This window comes from Myodes glareolus, chromosome 1 (assembly GCF_982192425.1).
Source record: "Myodes glareolus chromosome 1, mMyoGla1.1, whole genome shotgun sequence".
Taxonomy (NCBI): Eukaryota; Metazoa; Chordata; class Mammalia; order Rodentia; family Cricetidae; genus Myodes; species Myodes glareolus.
Window position 1 is genome coordinate 7,896,788 of NC_142026.1, and position 17,315 is coordinate 7,914,102.

General features: G+C 37.2%; 1 protein-coding gene across 7 annotated transcripts in view; it reads left to right on the forward strand.

The window, feature by feature from the left end:
- Positions 1-17,315, forward strand: part of Pikfyve (phosphoinositide kinase, FYVE-type zinc finger containing) — an 85,106-nt gene that overhangs the window by 30,819 nt on the left and 36,972 nt on the right. For 5 of the 7 annotated variants that reach the window (XM_085698920.2, XM_085698897.2, XM_085698907.2 and 2 more), the window contains 6 exons: positions 125-292; positions 7,945-8,004; positions 9,833-9,962; positions 10,329-10,509; positions 11,113-11,187; positions 14,199-14,306. In XM_085698920.2, the coding sequence (XP_085555046.2) occupies positions 125-292; positions 7,945-8,004; positions 9,833-9,962; positions 10,329-10,509; positions 11,113-11,187; positions 14,199-14,306 (722 nt within the window). The remainder of the gene's footprint in view (positions 1-124; positions 293-7,944; positions 8,005-9,832; positions 9,963-10,328; positions 10,510-11,112; positions 11,188-14,198; positions 14,307-17,315) is intronic. The other 2 variants (XM_085698925.2, XM_085698932.2) reach the window with 1 other exon arrangement.

The window sequence follows — 17,315 nt, forward strand, 5'->3', positions numbered from 1 at the left end:
TATCCATTTTGGTATTGCACATTGGGCTTGTGTATTAAAATTTTTTCCTTTCCTCCAATGCCCTGATAAAACCCGTTTTTACTCCCCTCTCCCTATATTCCTTCCCCCTTCCCCACACTAAAAGACTCTGCCAGTCCTAGCAAGCGCACCTCAGTCAGCAGTTTCCAGTCCACAGTGGACAGTGACTCAGCCGCCTCTATCAGCCTGAACGTGGAGCTGGACAACGTGAACTTCCATATCAAGAAGCCCTCCAAGTACCCACATGTGCCCCCTCACCCTGCCGACCAAAAAGGTAGGAGGCAGCACCACCTGCACTCCACACAGGCCGGGAACTGGGCCCTGGGATCTCATACAGCCTGTCCTCTGCCTTCCTCTGTCCCAAAAGGCTGCAGGGATCTGGAGTGGGTTTTGTTCCACCGTTTCTGGTTCTCCTCACCCCGTACTCCTCTCCACACCTTTTTTTTTGGTTGATTCTTTTTATTTCTTATTTTCTCCCTTTGCACTACCATGCCCAGTTTAAAGCATATAGTCTTGAAAAGGAACTGTATCTGACTGTTCTTCCCATAATGTGCAACTTCCAAGGTGGAAATTCTTTGCATTTATAACATGGACGTTCTGCTCTGTTTTTTTGTCTTTTCTTCATTTAACATCACAAATCCTCTTTGCCTGTGCTATTCTGCTTGAGTGTAGATGGGGGAAATTATTCATTTATGTTCATTACATTTATTTTAAAATGTCTTCTCTAGTGAGAAATGAGTTCTTTTGTAATAAATTCTTTAGCTGTCTTATTTGATTTTTTTTTAGTTTGTGAACTCAAAAATACTAATGACCACATTAAAAAACATCCAAAACACAAAAACATGATGTAAAAGGAAAGATACAGCAAACCTTTTCTAATACGTAACATAGCAGCATGAATTGATTGCTCTTTTTTAAAAATGCAGGATGAGATATATATTATTAGATACAATTAGAAGCTAATTTCAGGTATAAACCTAATGAACCTAATGTACCATTTTTTTCAAAGAAAATAAAATAAGTAATTATGGCAGTTCATTATAATAATCATCATCATCAAAACATCTTTATTATAAATATGGTGCTTAATTCCATGGTTTTACCCAATATTTGAATTTTAAACATTTAACTCTCTGAAACTGAATTGCTTCTGAAATGCTTGCCTAATTCTTTGCTACTCTTTACTTTGAACCTAAAAATAATAAAAATTTATAGAACCTAAAAGTTTTTTTCATAATTTGAAACATTTACATCCCCCAACAAATTTCTCATAATTGTCAACTATTATCAAGATGTGATAAAAATGTTAAGATAATCATGATAATAAAAGGTGCTTCTTATTTAAAAAATAAGGCACTGAGAGAGAGAAAGGAGATTTGCCCATAGGTGAGCTTTTGGGTGAGTGTGAAGGGCAGTGTGGAGATCTGACCTTGGGAGACTGTACCGTCCGCCACAGTTCCAGGAGCTTAGGCTTCTGACAGGGATGGGGTCAGTAGAAGACTCTGTCACCACAGGACATCTGCCCTCTGAACATGCATGCTAGCTGTTCCATTTTGCTGAAAGCCGAGTGTAAAGTACACTTGCCATTTGCTGGTGGTTTTACCCCTTGTAATGTTAAGGATGTCCTGAAAAGTTTGAAAAAAGTAGCGTTTCATCATAGAATTCCTAAGGCAGAGGGTGGGCTGCTAAGCCGGCACACACACTTTAGGAAGGAAGCCTAGCTCAGTGTTGGTGAGGAGTGGAGCTGGAGACTTCAGTGTAGCTCCCTGGAGAGTAAAGAGGACACCTGCCATGGAAAGCTCATGATTCCTCTTGGAAACTGTCTGGCTTTAAATCTTTTAAAAAATTTTAAAAGTTGTGAGCAGTAGCCGTCATGTGATGAGAAATCTGAAAGAAAGTTACATACTTGTTAAAAAAATAGCTAGAGGCTAGAGAGGTGATGGGCCAGTGGTTAAGAGCACTGGCTGCTCTTCTAGAGGACCTGGGTTCAATTCCCAGCACCCACATGGCAGCTCACAACTGGTCCATGACTCCAGTTCCGAGGAATCTGACACCCTCACACAGACAGAAGTGAAGACAAAATACCCAATGCATATAAAATTTAAAAAAAATAAGAAAAGTAACAAAGATCTTTACAATAACTAGTATAACACGAGAATCATGTTAAGAGTGTTCTCTTGAGTTAAGGATACAACTCAGTGGTATAGTGATTACCTAACAGGCTATGGAGTCTGAAATAGCTTTATAATAATCTATTGCTTATTTAAAATGATAAAACGATCATTGTCTATTAGATGCTAGTAGGCAGAGGATGTTCTAAGTTACCCTATAGGGCTTTGCTTCCCATAGTCATTGCCCAACACTTATTAGTGTAGATTAATAGTATAAGATAATAGGTTTCATTATGACTTTTTTCATATATTCATAAATTTTTTCACATTTGTATTAGGGAGTTATATGGTATGAAGTGATGCAGTGACATTTGTATATAAGGAACAATGAGTCAGTAAAACCAGTTAACATCTGGCATCCCAGGAACCAACTATTTTTTTTTTTTAATGACAAGAACCTTCAAATTTTACTTTCTTAGGAATTTTGAAATATCTACTACACATTACCATATTGCATTCATCATGGTATAAAGTAGATCTCGGTTCCTTTTCATAACTGAAACATTCTACCCTCAACCAGTACTTCCCTATTGTCTCTACTCCCTGGCCACTGAGCCTCCTATTCTGCCCACTGTGAGCTTTATTTTCGTATGGAAACACGCAAAGCATAGTGTGTTTGGTACGTGTAGGAGTTCAGCAGTGCTACTACTAATATTGACATATAATTATGTAGCTTGCTTGAATGATTGTACACAATATTGAAGTGATACCAGCAGGAAGAAGATCCTCCTAGGTTTTGTTACAGGACTTGCCATGTCTATAGTCAGTTTGTTCAGTACTTCGTGTGTGGGGGTTGTGTGGGGCATATGTTTTTATGAAATCTTGTGTGTGTTTGGAGAAGGCCAAAGGTCAATATTGGCTGTCTTACTCAGTATTGTTCTTTACTTTATTTTTTGAGACAAGGTGAACCTGGAACTTGCTGATTTTGTTAGAATATCTGGTTGACAAGTCCCAGGATCCTCCTGTTTCTATTTCCTCACTGCAGGGATTACAGGCGTGTGCTGCTACATCCAGACTTCTTTACATGAGTGCTTGGAATCTGGACTCAGATTCTCATGCTTGTGTGACAAGCACTTTGCAGGCTGAGTTATCTCCTCAGTTTCTGTTCAATACTTTATAAACATTTCCATTTACATTTTTTGTGTGTATTGTTGTTTTGCCTGCATGTATGTATATGTATCATATGTGGGCCTGGTGCCTGTAGAAGCTAGAAGAGGCCAGTGGGTTTCCTTTAACTAGATTTATGGATGGTTGTGAACCACCATGTAGGTGCTGGGAATTGAACCCAGGTTCTTTGGAAGAGCAGCTAGTGCTCTAACCACTGAACCATCTCTTCAGCCCCTGTTCAGTAGCGGTTTATAAGTGTGTAGTATCTGTCTAGAATAATGCATTTCATTGTGCTATTTTCATATATGCATATAACATACTTTGTATTTTCTAAAATTTGTTCCAAGAAAGTATTGGCCAAGGGCCAATGGAGAAATGAAGGGTTAATGTCATTGTCCCTAAGTTATCTGAAAGAAAAGGTGGGAATTTTGTATGTAAAAGCGTCAAGTCCAATAGTTAGGGGTAGTGAGATTCTGCCACTTGACTTTGGAGGTGTTTACATTGAATCTGGATGTTCACCTGTCAGGGTTATGAACAGGGTTATGAAGAGAGATTAGGTGGATTTAATGTACTTCAGATTTTCTTTTAGCTCCAAATCTGTGAGATGAAAATCTGACCTTAGAACTTTAAGGTTATGAGAGTCACTCGCAAGACTATAGAGAAGAGGGCTTACCAACAGAAAGAGGATAGCTTTCAGGTGGATCTGATTGGTTGTTTACAACCTTGATAGTCTTTGTTTGTGATGTGAGAACTTAAGAGTCTGTACCTGTTCTTGCCCTCATAGTTCCCTCTCACTAGCCTTTCTTATACTAATGAGAATTCCTATTGTCTGACGAAGCTGAAATATGAGGAAACATTTTACTCTGTGGTAGTTAAGTCGAACACTGCTAACAAGTAAAGATTATCAAAGTAACTTAGAGTGTTGTGAAGGAATAGAGTTCTGCCTATGTGAGCAGGGATACTGACTTTATCCTTCTTGTGGATTGCCCTTTATTTCACCTATTTGTGTGTGTGTGTGTGTGTGTGTGTGTGTGTGTGTGTGTATCTACTGCCTGCCTATCTATCTATCTATCTATCTATCTATCTATCTATCTATCTATTTTATTCATATGAGTGCTCTATCTGCATGTATGTCTGCATGCTAGAAGAGGGCATCAGATCCCATTATAGATGGTAATGACCCACCATGTGGTTGAGGGGATTCGAATTCAGGACTTCAGGAAAAACAGCTAGTGAGTGCTCTTAACGATTGAGCCGTCTCTCCAGCCCATCCTTTATTTCTTATAGCTGAAGAAATTTAGATTTATAAAACTACTGAAATATCCATACTTAAAAAGTTGCTCTTTTTTTTTGTTGTTTGAAATCTAATTGCAGGGTAGCAAATCTTTATGGGTGTGTTCAGAAGTAGTTACAGGGAAAACCTAGGCTGCATCCTTCCATGTTGACCTCCACATCCTGATTCCCATGTGTGGAAGATCAGTGGTTTCCATCAGATTCTCAAAGAGCTTCTTACAACTACAAGTTTAGAACCACTGTTATATTCCACCCTATCACCCAAACACTCTACTGAATCCTAGTAGTCAGCCTTCTAATTTTTTCCTGAATCAGAGGCCAACCTGAAGAACATCCATTCATTATTATCGGACAGCTAGCCTCAATTAGTTCCTTGTCCATTATTGTTCTCTGCAGAAGAATTGTCTGTATTCTGCCAATCATGTTTTACGATTGGTCAGGCAGGAAGTATAGGCAGATCAACCAGACAACCAGACAGAAGTAGAGGTGGGGCAATGAGAACAGGAGAATTCTGGGAAGGAGGAAGCCCATTCCTCTGAAGTTTTGCCCAGATCACCGAAGAAGCAAGATGTGACCTGCCTCACTGAGAAAGGTACCGAGCCATGTGGCAAACAAAGATAATAATAATGAGTTGATATAAGTTATAAGAGTTAGCAAGAAGCCTGAGCTAATGGGCCAATCAGTTTATAATCTTATGGAGACCTCTGTGTGATTTTCTTTGGGGCTAAATGGCTGCAGGAACTAGGCAGGACAGAAACTCTGACAAGCCTGGCCCATCATGTTACAGTTCTCCCAGTGACAATCTCCAGCTTAATTGAAGATAACATCCTAAAATGAATTTAAATATCCTGATAGTATAATTGTTACTCCTGGTCTTGCAAACCAGAAGTGAAGAATTAAACTTCTCAGGATATCAAAAAGGAAGGCCTAATGCCCCACCACCAACATTCAAAGCTTATATTTTACTTAAACTACCTCTTGTACATTTGAACTATCTCTTCTACATTTTGCCTTTACATAAAATGATCTAGTACAGAATATATACATATATATCGCACATTAACTTACATCCCCAAGCGTATAAGTATGTAATTATCATTAATGATTCATAAACTACAACAATTTAAGCCCAGTTTGGGTGGGCTCTTTTTTTTTAATCTATAAGACAGCCTCAAAAGCTTGGAAAACTTAGTGTGCTTTCTGGTTTAATAATTTTTCAATTTTTTTGAAGATTTGTATTATTAAAATCTATTCTGTTACAGGCAGGATTCTGAGCTGTTTTTAGAAAGTTAGTGACTAGACTTTGACACAGGCAAAAGCCATGGCTCTGTCAGCCCTTTGAGTAGCTTTCCCGTGCATAGAAAACATGAGATGAGGAGCAAGTTCAACACACCACGGGGAGACACTGGATCAGATCTAGAAAGGGGGACTTTGTGTAGGACATTTGCCTGGTTCTGTCAGAACTCATTACTGTGGAAAGAAAGTAGGAGGTATATTCTAGATGAAAAGAGAATGAGGAGGCGTAGTGAGAGGAGTCCTGTATAAACTTGATGGGATCTTGTCTTCGAGGATATATCTATGAAAGACTGTGAAAATAGATAAATTTTAATATGGATCAGTTCTGTGATTGTTGCAGTATTGTATGTTTTCATAAGTGTGTACATGATATGGTGGCTGTAGAGAAGAGTGCCCTTGGTTTGTTTGTTTGTTTATTTTGTTTTTGAGATGGGTTTCTCAGTACAGCCTTGGCTGTCCTGGAACTTTCTTTGTAGGTCTGCTGACCTCGAATCAGGGAGACCCACCTGTCTGCCCCCCAGTGTTGGCTGTAAAGGCATGCACCACCACCACCACCCTCCTAAGTGGCCTTGTTTAAAGAGAGGCATCCTGATGTGCTACTTGAAAAGTGCTGTGTGTAACTTGAATTAATTGGGATAACTTACATTTAAAATTTTTTTCTGTTTACACGTATGTGTGCATATCTGTGAGTATGGGTGTAGGGTGCTGTGGAACTGTGTAATAGAGAGAATTGTGAGCCGTCACGTGGGTGCTGGGGATGGAACCCAGGTCCTCTGGGAAACAGCAGATATTCTTTACCCCTGAGCCATTCCTCTAGCGGCAGGGTAGCTGTAAAAGCATGTGCAGATATACAGAGAAAACAGATATGACAAGTCCTCATTAATTACTGAATCTAGGTGAACAGTAGACAGGACTTGTTGTGTATTTTAATTTTTCCATAATGTGAGGAGAAAACCATCACTTCTGGAATTTGATATTTTAAGTTTTAGTATGAGAAGTAGGGCTTTTAAAGAACAATGCATTGGTTGAACTAACAGAATTTGACATTGCTTATTTCTGCCAGGAATAAATTATAGAAACAAATTGTATCTACATACCTGATTGTATTGTATAATGCTCTTCAGTTATAATGTTTTCTCTGCATTGTAACTGGACTGGAAGGGTAAATGTATTGGCTTGGAAATGAACTCAGAAAAAAATTTGTGGAGAATATTCACATTAAAATAGTTAATGCTTTGTGGTTTACTTTGCGTAGTAGAAAGAACTCCTCTGAGCTGTGTCTTGAGGAAAGTTCACTTATGGAAAAGTGTTTAGATTTTAAATGCTTTGAAGGCATTCAGTCTGTTCATCAGTTATCTTCTGGTAAAGATTTGGTAGTAAGCTAGAAGTTTTAAAGAACCAAAAATTGACTTTAAAACTTAACCACAAAAATTCCTTAAATTATATCTTTATCATCTACAATATGAATTTATTTTATTGCATATATTCTGAAGTTAAAATAATTATACTGTTCTCTTAGGTGGCTTCTATGAAGCACTGTATATATAGATAGTTTTTGTTAGATAATGCAGTAGTATGCGAGGAAAGTGGTGTGATATTTTAAGCCTTATTATACTAATCACTAAAGACCTTTGCTTTTTTTATGTTTGTTTTAAAGGAACAAAAGAGAGGTTATCCTGGAGCCATTTTGAGTGACCGTGGCCCAGGAACACGGATTTAGGTTACCTCAATTTCCATGTTTCAGCGTGGAAGCAGTAGTTCTGTTTTGGCAACTAAGCATCATTTGAAAAAATGTATGTTAAAATGCCTGACATTTGAACCAAGGCAAATTGTTTAATGGTTCTGTCATCAATTTAAGTCTACTGAAAATAGTTTAATATGAAATATATAGAACCTGTGTATAAAAGCATCGTAGTGAAAATGTTTCTGAAGTTTTCCGGACAGTGGTGAGTTTTGTAGGAGTAGTGCACACTGTGTGTGGGTGTTCTGCTGCATAATTGTGCTGGCGTATTGAAGTCATATGTCTTTCCTTCCTCTTCTCTCTTCTCCTGGTTTGCAGAGTATTTGGTTTCTGACACTGGAGGACAGCAGCTCTCAATAAGTGATGCCTTCATCAAAGGTAATTTTACAAATGACTGTACTCGAAATGATATCTGTTTCATGATGCTGTGCTTGAAGTTTTAGCACTTTGACAGAAAGTGCTGAAAGTATTTTTAATTAATATCATAGGAATATAATTTTAAATATGTAGAATGACTTTTGATTATGTTGAAAGTCAAGGATATAAACTTGGTCTTGATTTGAGAGAGAATCTTTAGTTTAAAAATGATTGTTTAATTTTTTGAGTAGTTTGTATTTTATTCTTTATAGGCAGTGTATAAAAGTGAATATTGATATACATATTGTCAAGGATTGCCTCTTTGCCAAAGAGCTCACAAGTGAGCTTATCACTTGCCCTGTAGAGTTGGGAAAAGAAGTAGACAAAGAGAATAAAGCACCAAATCTACTGATGAGTTTCATCGAGACTAAAGAAGAGTAGATGAGTATAGATCTCTTCTACCTTTAACTTAAACTTTTCTCCCGTGGAGAAAGACAAAGGGAGAAGAGACTCCTCCTCCAGTGGTCATCTTAGTTCCTGGGGTTTTAGGACAAGAGAGAAGGTGGGGCGAGTTGGAATAAGGAGGCCAGTGACAGCAGATCTGGCTTGATACTCTACCTAAATTTACCTCCTAACATGTAGCTCAGCTGGAGGTTTATAGACTGGCTGTTCATTATCGGGAAGTACCAGTCTTGTGCCTTATGTACCATGCTTTATAGAGGCTGGTTTGCTCTAAAAGAGAAAGCACTAGAATTTTGTCTTTTCATTTGTTGTCATAGAATTCAATGATTATTTAATGAGCATGTTTTTGTAAAACATTATTTTTTAACTTTTTGTAATTTATTTTGCCCTTTTAAAAATTACTATTTTTATTTTTTAAAGTCATGTATAAGAAGTGTGTGTCTACATGTGTTTATGTGCATGTGAATGCAGGCACCTGCAGAAACCCGAGGTGTTGGATCCCCTGGAGAGTGAGTTACAGATGGTTGTGAGCTGCCTAGTGTGGGTGTTGAAAACTCAACTCCAGTCTTCTGGAAGAGTAGCAGATGCTCTTATTTTCCCAGCTCCAAAAGCAGTGTAGACCAGGCTGGCCTCAAGTTCATAGAGATCTGCCCTTTTTTGCCTCCTGAATTCTAGGATTAAAGATGTGCACGACCACACCCAATCATTTCACTGTTTTTAAAAATTTAAAAACTTCAAAATCTTACATAAAACTATTAAGTTTTATTTAGTATAACTTTTTTAAGGTTTATTTTTTAAATCTACTTTGTTATAGTTTTGTTTTTAAAGCCTATATTGTAAAAATACAGTGGAGATTGTGTTGAGAGACTGTACTGTCATCTGGGGCTGGGTGTCCATGACAATTTTTCCCTTGAGAATTCAGTGCACACATGACTCTGTTATTGTCACCATTCAGGTTTCAATTGAAAGTGGTTTTCAGTTTATGATTTTATGTGCAAAATCTGCATTCTTTTAACTCTTTAAAACAAACAATGCAAAAATACTATTCTGTTTGTCTTTCGGAATTGATGTTGATACTCTTGACTGAGAGTCTTTGTTCCTTAGGTCAAGTTACTTTTCATAGCTGTGCTCAGATTTCCCCCCACCATGCAGGGTCGTGCACATGACACAGAAGCACTATACCTCAAGCTCTGCTTCTGCAATTTAGTGTATTGATGTATGTGTTATTGATTACATATTATATATTTTAATTGTGTGTTGTACAGGTCTTAGCCTTTTTATAGCAATAATTTATATCGGTCAACTTAAGATACTTTTATTTTCTAAGTATATGAGTATATGGTGTAAAATGTGACAGTGAAATACTAACTTCTTATTTTGTGTTTAGAATCTTTGTTTAATCGTCGAGTAGAGGAAAAATCCAAAGAACTGCCTTTTACCCCTTTGGGCTGGCATCATAACAACCTGGAGCTCTTGCGGGAGGAGAATGAGGAGAAGCAAGCCATGGAAAGACTGCTGTAAGACGCTACATCGATATTTTTCAGTGGCTTGGACATAATTCCTCTTCCTTATAAAGTGGAAAATACTAATAGAAAGTGTATTCTGACTTCTGGTGATGTAGCTCATAAAACAGAATCCCAAGCTGATTGTCTCCATTTTAGTTCATGTGTTAGAATCTTAATTGAGCAGTCTGAAGGTACTTTGTTACTTTGAAAATATTCACAGATTTCTATTATGTGCAGAATCATGGTGAAGATATATTGAAGGAATAAAATTGGCATGGAAGATCTTATCTGTTAACCATAATTGGAATGTTTCTTTGTAGAGTGCTTCTTGTGTCTTTAGTCCTAACCGTGCAGACGTGTTTCTGTGACATTTTGTAGCTCAGCTAATCATAACCACATGATGGCGCTGCTCCAGCAGTTGCTTCACAACGAGTCATTGTCATCGTCGTGGAGGGACATCATTGTGTCCCTAGTCTGCCAGGTTGTTCAGACAGTCCGACCTGATGTTAAGCACCAGGATGATGACATGGATATCCGCCAGTTTGTCCACATCAAGAAGGTGAGCTCTGCTAATGTTTGGGTTAATAGTCATTATCTCTTAATGGTGATCTGAAAGGAGCCGTTACTGTGAGGCTCTCTGCTCTGTTAACAGTTCAAGTAGAGCTCTTGGAAGCTGTCCATAGGAAGTGAGAGGTGCGTGGAAAGAGTGAGATGGGTGTGTGGTGAGGACCAAAATAAATATAGTTTCTTCCTTTCTTAATGCTTCTCCTTGGAAAGTCATTTATGAGAAAGTCTGTTCTCATAGACTATTGACACTGTCATGAGGAAAAGCAATGGGTAGATGCTTTAGTTAGATAATACTAAGTTCTGAATATATATTTTACTTGTAATATTTAATGTCAAAAGTATTGCCACAGACACCAGCTTATTTAGTCAATGAGTATTTTAGAGTAGCACATATGATATTAGAGATTAGAGGGAAGGAGAACACAGTCATGGTGAGATAACATGAGATGACGAGAACTATATTCTGGACCTTTTTGCCCCTACTTAGTCATGTTAATTATGATAGCAGTTCAAAGGTGTAAAGACATAATAAATAATAGTCGTGATTAAGTCTGAAGATATATCACTGGTTCTTATTGTTTTCTTGTTTTATTAGATTCCAGGTGGAAAGAAATTTGATTCTGTGGTTGTCAATGGCTTTGTTTGTACCAAGAACATTGCACATAAAAAGGTAATGAATTTCAGTTCAGCAGTGAAATCCAGCAGATCATAGCTATGTACTAAGCTTATAAGTTGGAATTTCTCAATTATGGAACAAAGGAGATGTTGAAGGGTACCTAGCCATGTATTTCGTAGAGGCAAAAGTTTGGAGATTCCAGGAATATCTCAGAGAGCTGATGATGAGTTGGGATTTGAATATGGAAATTTACAAGACAGAAGAAGAAAGAAGGGAAGAGTCAGGTTTCCAGATCAACAGTGGGTACCATACTGGTATCATGACTCCCTAGACCCTGCTTCCAGGCAGAGTTTTTCTGAAAGGCTGTATTCCTTTAAAATGGTGTAGTTTTCTACAACTGGTCTTCCTGCAGAATTGTCATTAGTTTCTTATGCTTCTCACCCATTATAGCTCTACCTTCAGTTCCAAGGTGTCTTCCCAGCACTAGCACAAATATAGGAGGTTAGGTTAAATATTGAGTGTTCAGGGATCTCGAGACACAAAAGTATAAAATGTTACAGTGTCAGACAATACTAAAAGAAACAGGCAGGGTCCCTGTGTTCCACCAAGGGTTTCAAACTTCTGAGGGCTTTTGATTCTCAAAGTACAGTGTATATCAGTATTTTCTGGGCACCTTGCTAAATATATGGACCTCTAAACTTAAACTGTCTCACTCAATAGGTTTAAGAGAGTAGGAAAAGGTAGATAAGTGAAGGGAGGGATAGTATTGCATTGAAAGTAGACACTATGAATATCTCATTGTCATCTGTTGGTTGTCATATTAAAGTAAATTTTTACTGATTTACTTTCTGTGTGTGTTTTGCTTGCATATATGTTTGTGCACCATGTGTGTGCCTGGTGCCCATGGAGATCAGAAGAGGGCATTGCATCTGCTGGAACTGGAGTAACAGATGGTTGTGAGCTACCATGGGTGCTGGGAATTGTATACCAACTGCTCTTAACTACTTCAGTGCCCTGGACTTTACATTTTGAGAAACTATAGCAGCATTCTCAGACCTTGCTCTACGTCCTGACCATCAAGGAAACTTTATAAAACTTGGGATTACCTTAGCATTATCACAGAAGATATTGACTTCATTACTGGAAAAGTTGAGACAGCTGTTCAAATCTAGGAAAGCAGATGGTTGACCTGTAGTCCAGTTTTCCTCTTTTCTAAGTGTAGACTAGTACAGTTGTCTCTGAGTTGTTGCAGGTTATGGATTCCAGGGTCTCAAGGGAATGCTGAAGTCTGGTGCTCAGGCTCCTTATATAAGCTATTGAATACTTTCCTATAGACTTGAAATCATCTTTAGATGACTTACAATGGCTACTACAATGTAGGTGTTGTATAAATAGTTGTTATACTAATGTGTGTAGGCCCTAATAAGTTATAATATTAGAAAAAGATAATTTGTGCATGCTTGGGACACATAGTCAGCCCTCTCCAGTCTTGCAAGATATTTTCTATCCACAGTAAGTCAAATCTAGGATGTGGAAATTACTGGTATGGAAGGCTTACTATAAGACATTTAGCCTTTAGAAAATTGTTATTGGTCACTTATAAATAATATGCTGGTATTCAATATTATTTCTTAGACATTGTCCCAAAATCACTGGGTGTTTGCTTATATAATCTTATAAAACAGTATATTACTCTTTTAAGACAGAATGTCAAACCAAAATAAGTGACGTTTATTGAAGTAAGAGTAAGCATGTTAACTGGGTGGTGGTGGCATATGCCTTTAACTCCCCACACTCAGGAGACAGAAACAGACAGATTTCTGTGAGTTTGAGGCCAGCCTAGTCCACAGAGCGAGTTTCAGGACAGTTAAGACTACACAGAGAAACCCTGTGTTGGAAAACCAAAAGGGGGAAAAAGACTAAGCATGTTATGTCTTTTCAGGAGTTGAAGAAAATTCTGTAGGAGAGGTAGTTATATATCCATGAATTATTATAATAATTTGCCTCACTGATCATATTTAGACATAGTGTTTAATTTTAGAGCCTGAATATATTTTCCATGTTGACTGAAGTTTCTGTCCCACCCGGTTCTTCGGTTGTTCAGTCCCAAAGAAAACACACAGAGGTCTACATTAATTATAAACTGATTGACCTATTAGCTCAGGCTTCTTATTAACTCTTATAGCTTATATTAGCCCATAATTCTTGTCTATGAGGCAGTCACATCTTGCTTGCTCTGTGTGTGGGTGACCACTGCAGACTGCCTCTTCCCAGAATTCTCCTGTTCTCATTACCCTGCCTCTACTTCCTGCCTGATTGCTTCTCCTCTACTTCCTGCCTGGCTACTGGCCAATCAGCATTTTATTAAATAAGTACAAGAAACAAATCTTCACAGGGTAAAACCATTGTCCCACAGCATTCCCCAGCTAGTTACTGTTCTTAGAACTGTTTGCCAGTTTGGGCTGTGTGAGCGTGGTCTAACTGAAAGTTTGACCCAGACTATTTTGCATGTGACTTTAGTTGCATGGTTGAGTGTTAGCATGAATTTTTGCTTTTGAGAATGATTTAATGTGTTTTAACCTCTTTTAACCTCACATTACATTACCCAGTTGAGCTTCCCAGTTTAAGATTGTTGGGGAATTTATTGTGTTAGAATAATGTTCAAGTGCCATTTCATTTTTCCCTTCCTTATTTTTCCCTTCCTTTTCTACTTTTGAAGTTTAGAAAGACTGAAATACACTTCCAACGTTGCTGATCTAGAGTGTGTGAAATAGTCTGCATATAATACTTATCACCACCTAGGGCATGCTGTTTCTTCTTACAGCATGAGAATTAGAAAAGAAAAACATAGTTTATGTTTTAGTATATAGTCAATGAGAATATAAGAGTAAAGAGGAATAGATAAGAAAAAGCTGCTTTGAAGAACTTGCTTTGAAAAAATTAAAGCAAATAACCCAAAAGTAATGAATTGGAGTTTATAATGCTAATTAGTAGGACTATAAGAATTTAAAATTATGATTAAAAGCCTATAAAGTGTAAACCTTTAACAAACTTTTTTTTTTTAGATGAATTCTTGTATTAAAAATCCCAAAATCCTTTTGTTGAAGTGTTCCATTGAGTATCTCTATAGAGAAGAAACTAAGTTTACTTGCATTGATCCTATTGTGCTTCAGGTAAGAATTTCTGGAAGAAATCATTTGATAGGATGAATGCTTACATTTTGTGCTGCTTGCCACCTCTTAATTTCAAAAAAATTGTTACATATCAAAAGTTAATTGTACACAGCAGATTTCTGTTAGTAAGTAGCTCATCCACATCTCCTTCACTCGTTTCTGAAGTTTCAGAGTGTTAAAGGAGCATGTGACTGGGGGTGTATGGAAGAAAAAGTGAAAATTGAAGTTTGGATTTATTCCTTTTCTCTGCTTTGGCTCTTGCTTTACTGGCACAGTTTCTCTAACTTCTCAAGTCTCTAATGGAACCTCCCATTTGTAATAGACTCCTACTACTACCTATTTGTAGAATTTAAATAGCTTGTATGTAGTTGCAAATAGAACAGTATCTCAAGGTAGAGGTTGTGTTGGTTTCTTTCTGTTTCCTAAGTTACCTCATCTGGCTATTGTGAAAGGTATTGTTTGCCTGATTTCTCTCTTAGTCAAATTGTCTTCTCTGTGTTAGGGGGGCTTCTGTTCTGTGAGTTAATCTTTTATCAAGCTGCTTTGATGAAAGTATTTATCAGCTGTAGAAGTTCCCTGGTGGAAATATTAGGGTCACTTTTGTGTGCTGTCATTATCTGTAAGTAAGTGTACTTTGACTTCTTTCTAATGTGACTTCTTTCCAATTTGTATCCCCTTACTGCTCTAGCCTAGACTTCAGGTACTACTTTGAGTAGATACGGAGAGAATAGACAACCCTGTCTTGTCCTTTTTCAGTGGAATTGCTTTGCATTTCTCTCCATTTACTTTGTGTTGGCTGTAGGCTTACTATAGATTGCCTTTATTATGTTCAGGTATGTTCTTTGTCCCCAATCTCTCCAGGACTTTTATCATGAAGATGTGTTGGATTTTGTCAAAGTACTTTTCTGCACTAATGAGATAACCATCTATTTTTTTTTCAGTTTGTTTATATGGTGGATTACATTTACTGACTTTTGAATGTTGAATCATTCCTGTATCTCTGGGATGAACCTTGATGGATGATCTTTTTGATGTGTTATTTGATTCGGTTTGCAAGTATTTTATTGGCGGGTTTTTGCACCTATATTCATAAGGGAAATTGGTCTGTAATTCTTTTTCTTTGTTGAGTCTTTATGTGGTTTGGGTATTAGGGTAACTGCGGCTTCTTAAAATGAATTGCCAGTGTTTCTCGTGTCAGTTGTGTGGACTAAGTTGAGGACTGTTGGCATTAGTTCTTTGAAAGTCGGGTTGAACTCTTAAAAAAAGTCATCTGCTCCTGGACAGTTTTTGGTTGGGAGGCTTTTATTGACTATTTTTATTTCACTGGGGGTTATAGATCTATTTAAATTGCTTATCTGATTTTGATTTAACTTTGATAAGTGGTACCTATCAAGAAAATTAGCCGTTTCTATCACATTTTCCAGTTTGGTAGAATATATATGTCCTTAGATTCCGTGGATTTCATTGGTGTGTGTTATTATGTCCCCCCTTTCATTTCTGATTTTGTTAATTTGGATATTTAGTTAGTTTGAATAAGGGTCTATCTATCTTACTGATTTTTCTCAAAGAACAAACTCTTTGTTCCATTGATTCTTTCTACTATTCTCTTTGTTTCTCTTTTATGGATTTCAGCTCTCAGTTTGATTATTTCTTGCCATCTATTCCTCTTGGGTGTGATTACTTCTTTTTGTTCTAGAGCTTTTAGGTGTGCTGTTAAGTTCCTGCTATGACATTTCTCCAAATTTTTTATGTAGGCTCTTAATGCTGTGATCTTTACTCAGTACCACTTTCATTGTGTCCCATAAATTTGGGTATATGTGTATTTAATTTCACTGGATTCTAGAAAGTCTTTAAATTTTTAAATTATTATTATTCGATAGGGAATTGTTCAGTTTCCATGAGTTTGTAAGCTTTTTGTTTTTGATATTCAGGCTTAATCTGTGGTGGTCTGCAAAGAGTTATTTCAGTTTTATTGTATCTGTTGAGACTTGCTTTGTGTCTTAAGTATGTGGTCAGTTGTGGAGAAAGTTTCATGAGGTGCAGAGAAAAAGGTGTATTCATTTGTGTTTGGGTAAAATGTTCTGTAAATATCTGTTAGTTCCGTTTGGTGTATAATGCCTGTTAGCTCCAGTATTTCTCTGTTTAGTTTTTGTCTAGATGGCCATCCATTGGTGAGAGTGGGGTATTGAAGTTACTACCAGTGTATGTATCAGTATATGTAATTCTTTTTGTTTTGTTTTGACACAGCTCTCCTCTCCCATTAATACTATTAATATTAGTTTGTGGTCATTCAAAATATGTGGTTTTTAGGAATGTAAATGTCATATACATGGAAACATTTATACTTAGTTCCAGAAATATTTAGGTAATAAAAAATTACTTTTACATTCATAGATAGTCAGATTTTTTCAAGCATGGTAGAAGTAGTCACTTTGTATTTCATTCTGTAGATAGTAACTAGCAAAACACAGTTGTAGTTGAAGTTAAGGGTTCGTATTATATTACCTTGGACTGTATACAGTATTCTTTTGCTTTGAAATAAAGCTTTTATTGTGCCAAAATTTCTTTCTTTTTTTTCCTTTGTTTTGTTTTTCTTTTCTTTTTTTAACAGTGAAAATCAGAAAGGGGAGGTTTATTTAATGTAGCCACATTGGGAAAGGGGACAAAGTAATTCAGTAGTTTGTTTTGTTTTTTCAGAAAGGATGTCTCTGAGAAACAGCCCTTGCTGCCTCAGACTCTCAGAGATCCACATGCCTCTGTTTCCCAGAGACTGGGAGTAAAGGTGTGTGCTACCATGCCCGGCTATTGTGGTGGTATTATATTAAGCATTATATTAAGAACTTGAGTTGTATTTGTCTGAAGCAGGGTGTGATGTTAGGAAACAGGCGGAGTAGCATCTGCCTGAGAACTATTAATTCTGACTCCTAGGAGAGAGACGATTGTACATTACAGGTGGAAAAGAAAAGTCATAATCACATAAACTTAGAAGTTGCTTTTATTGTAACAGGT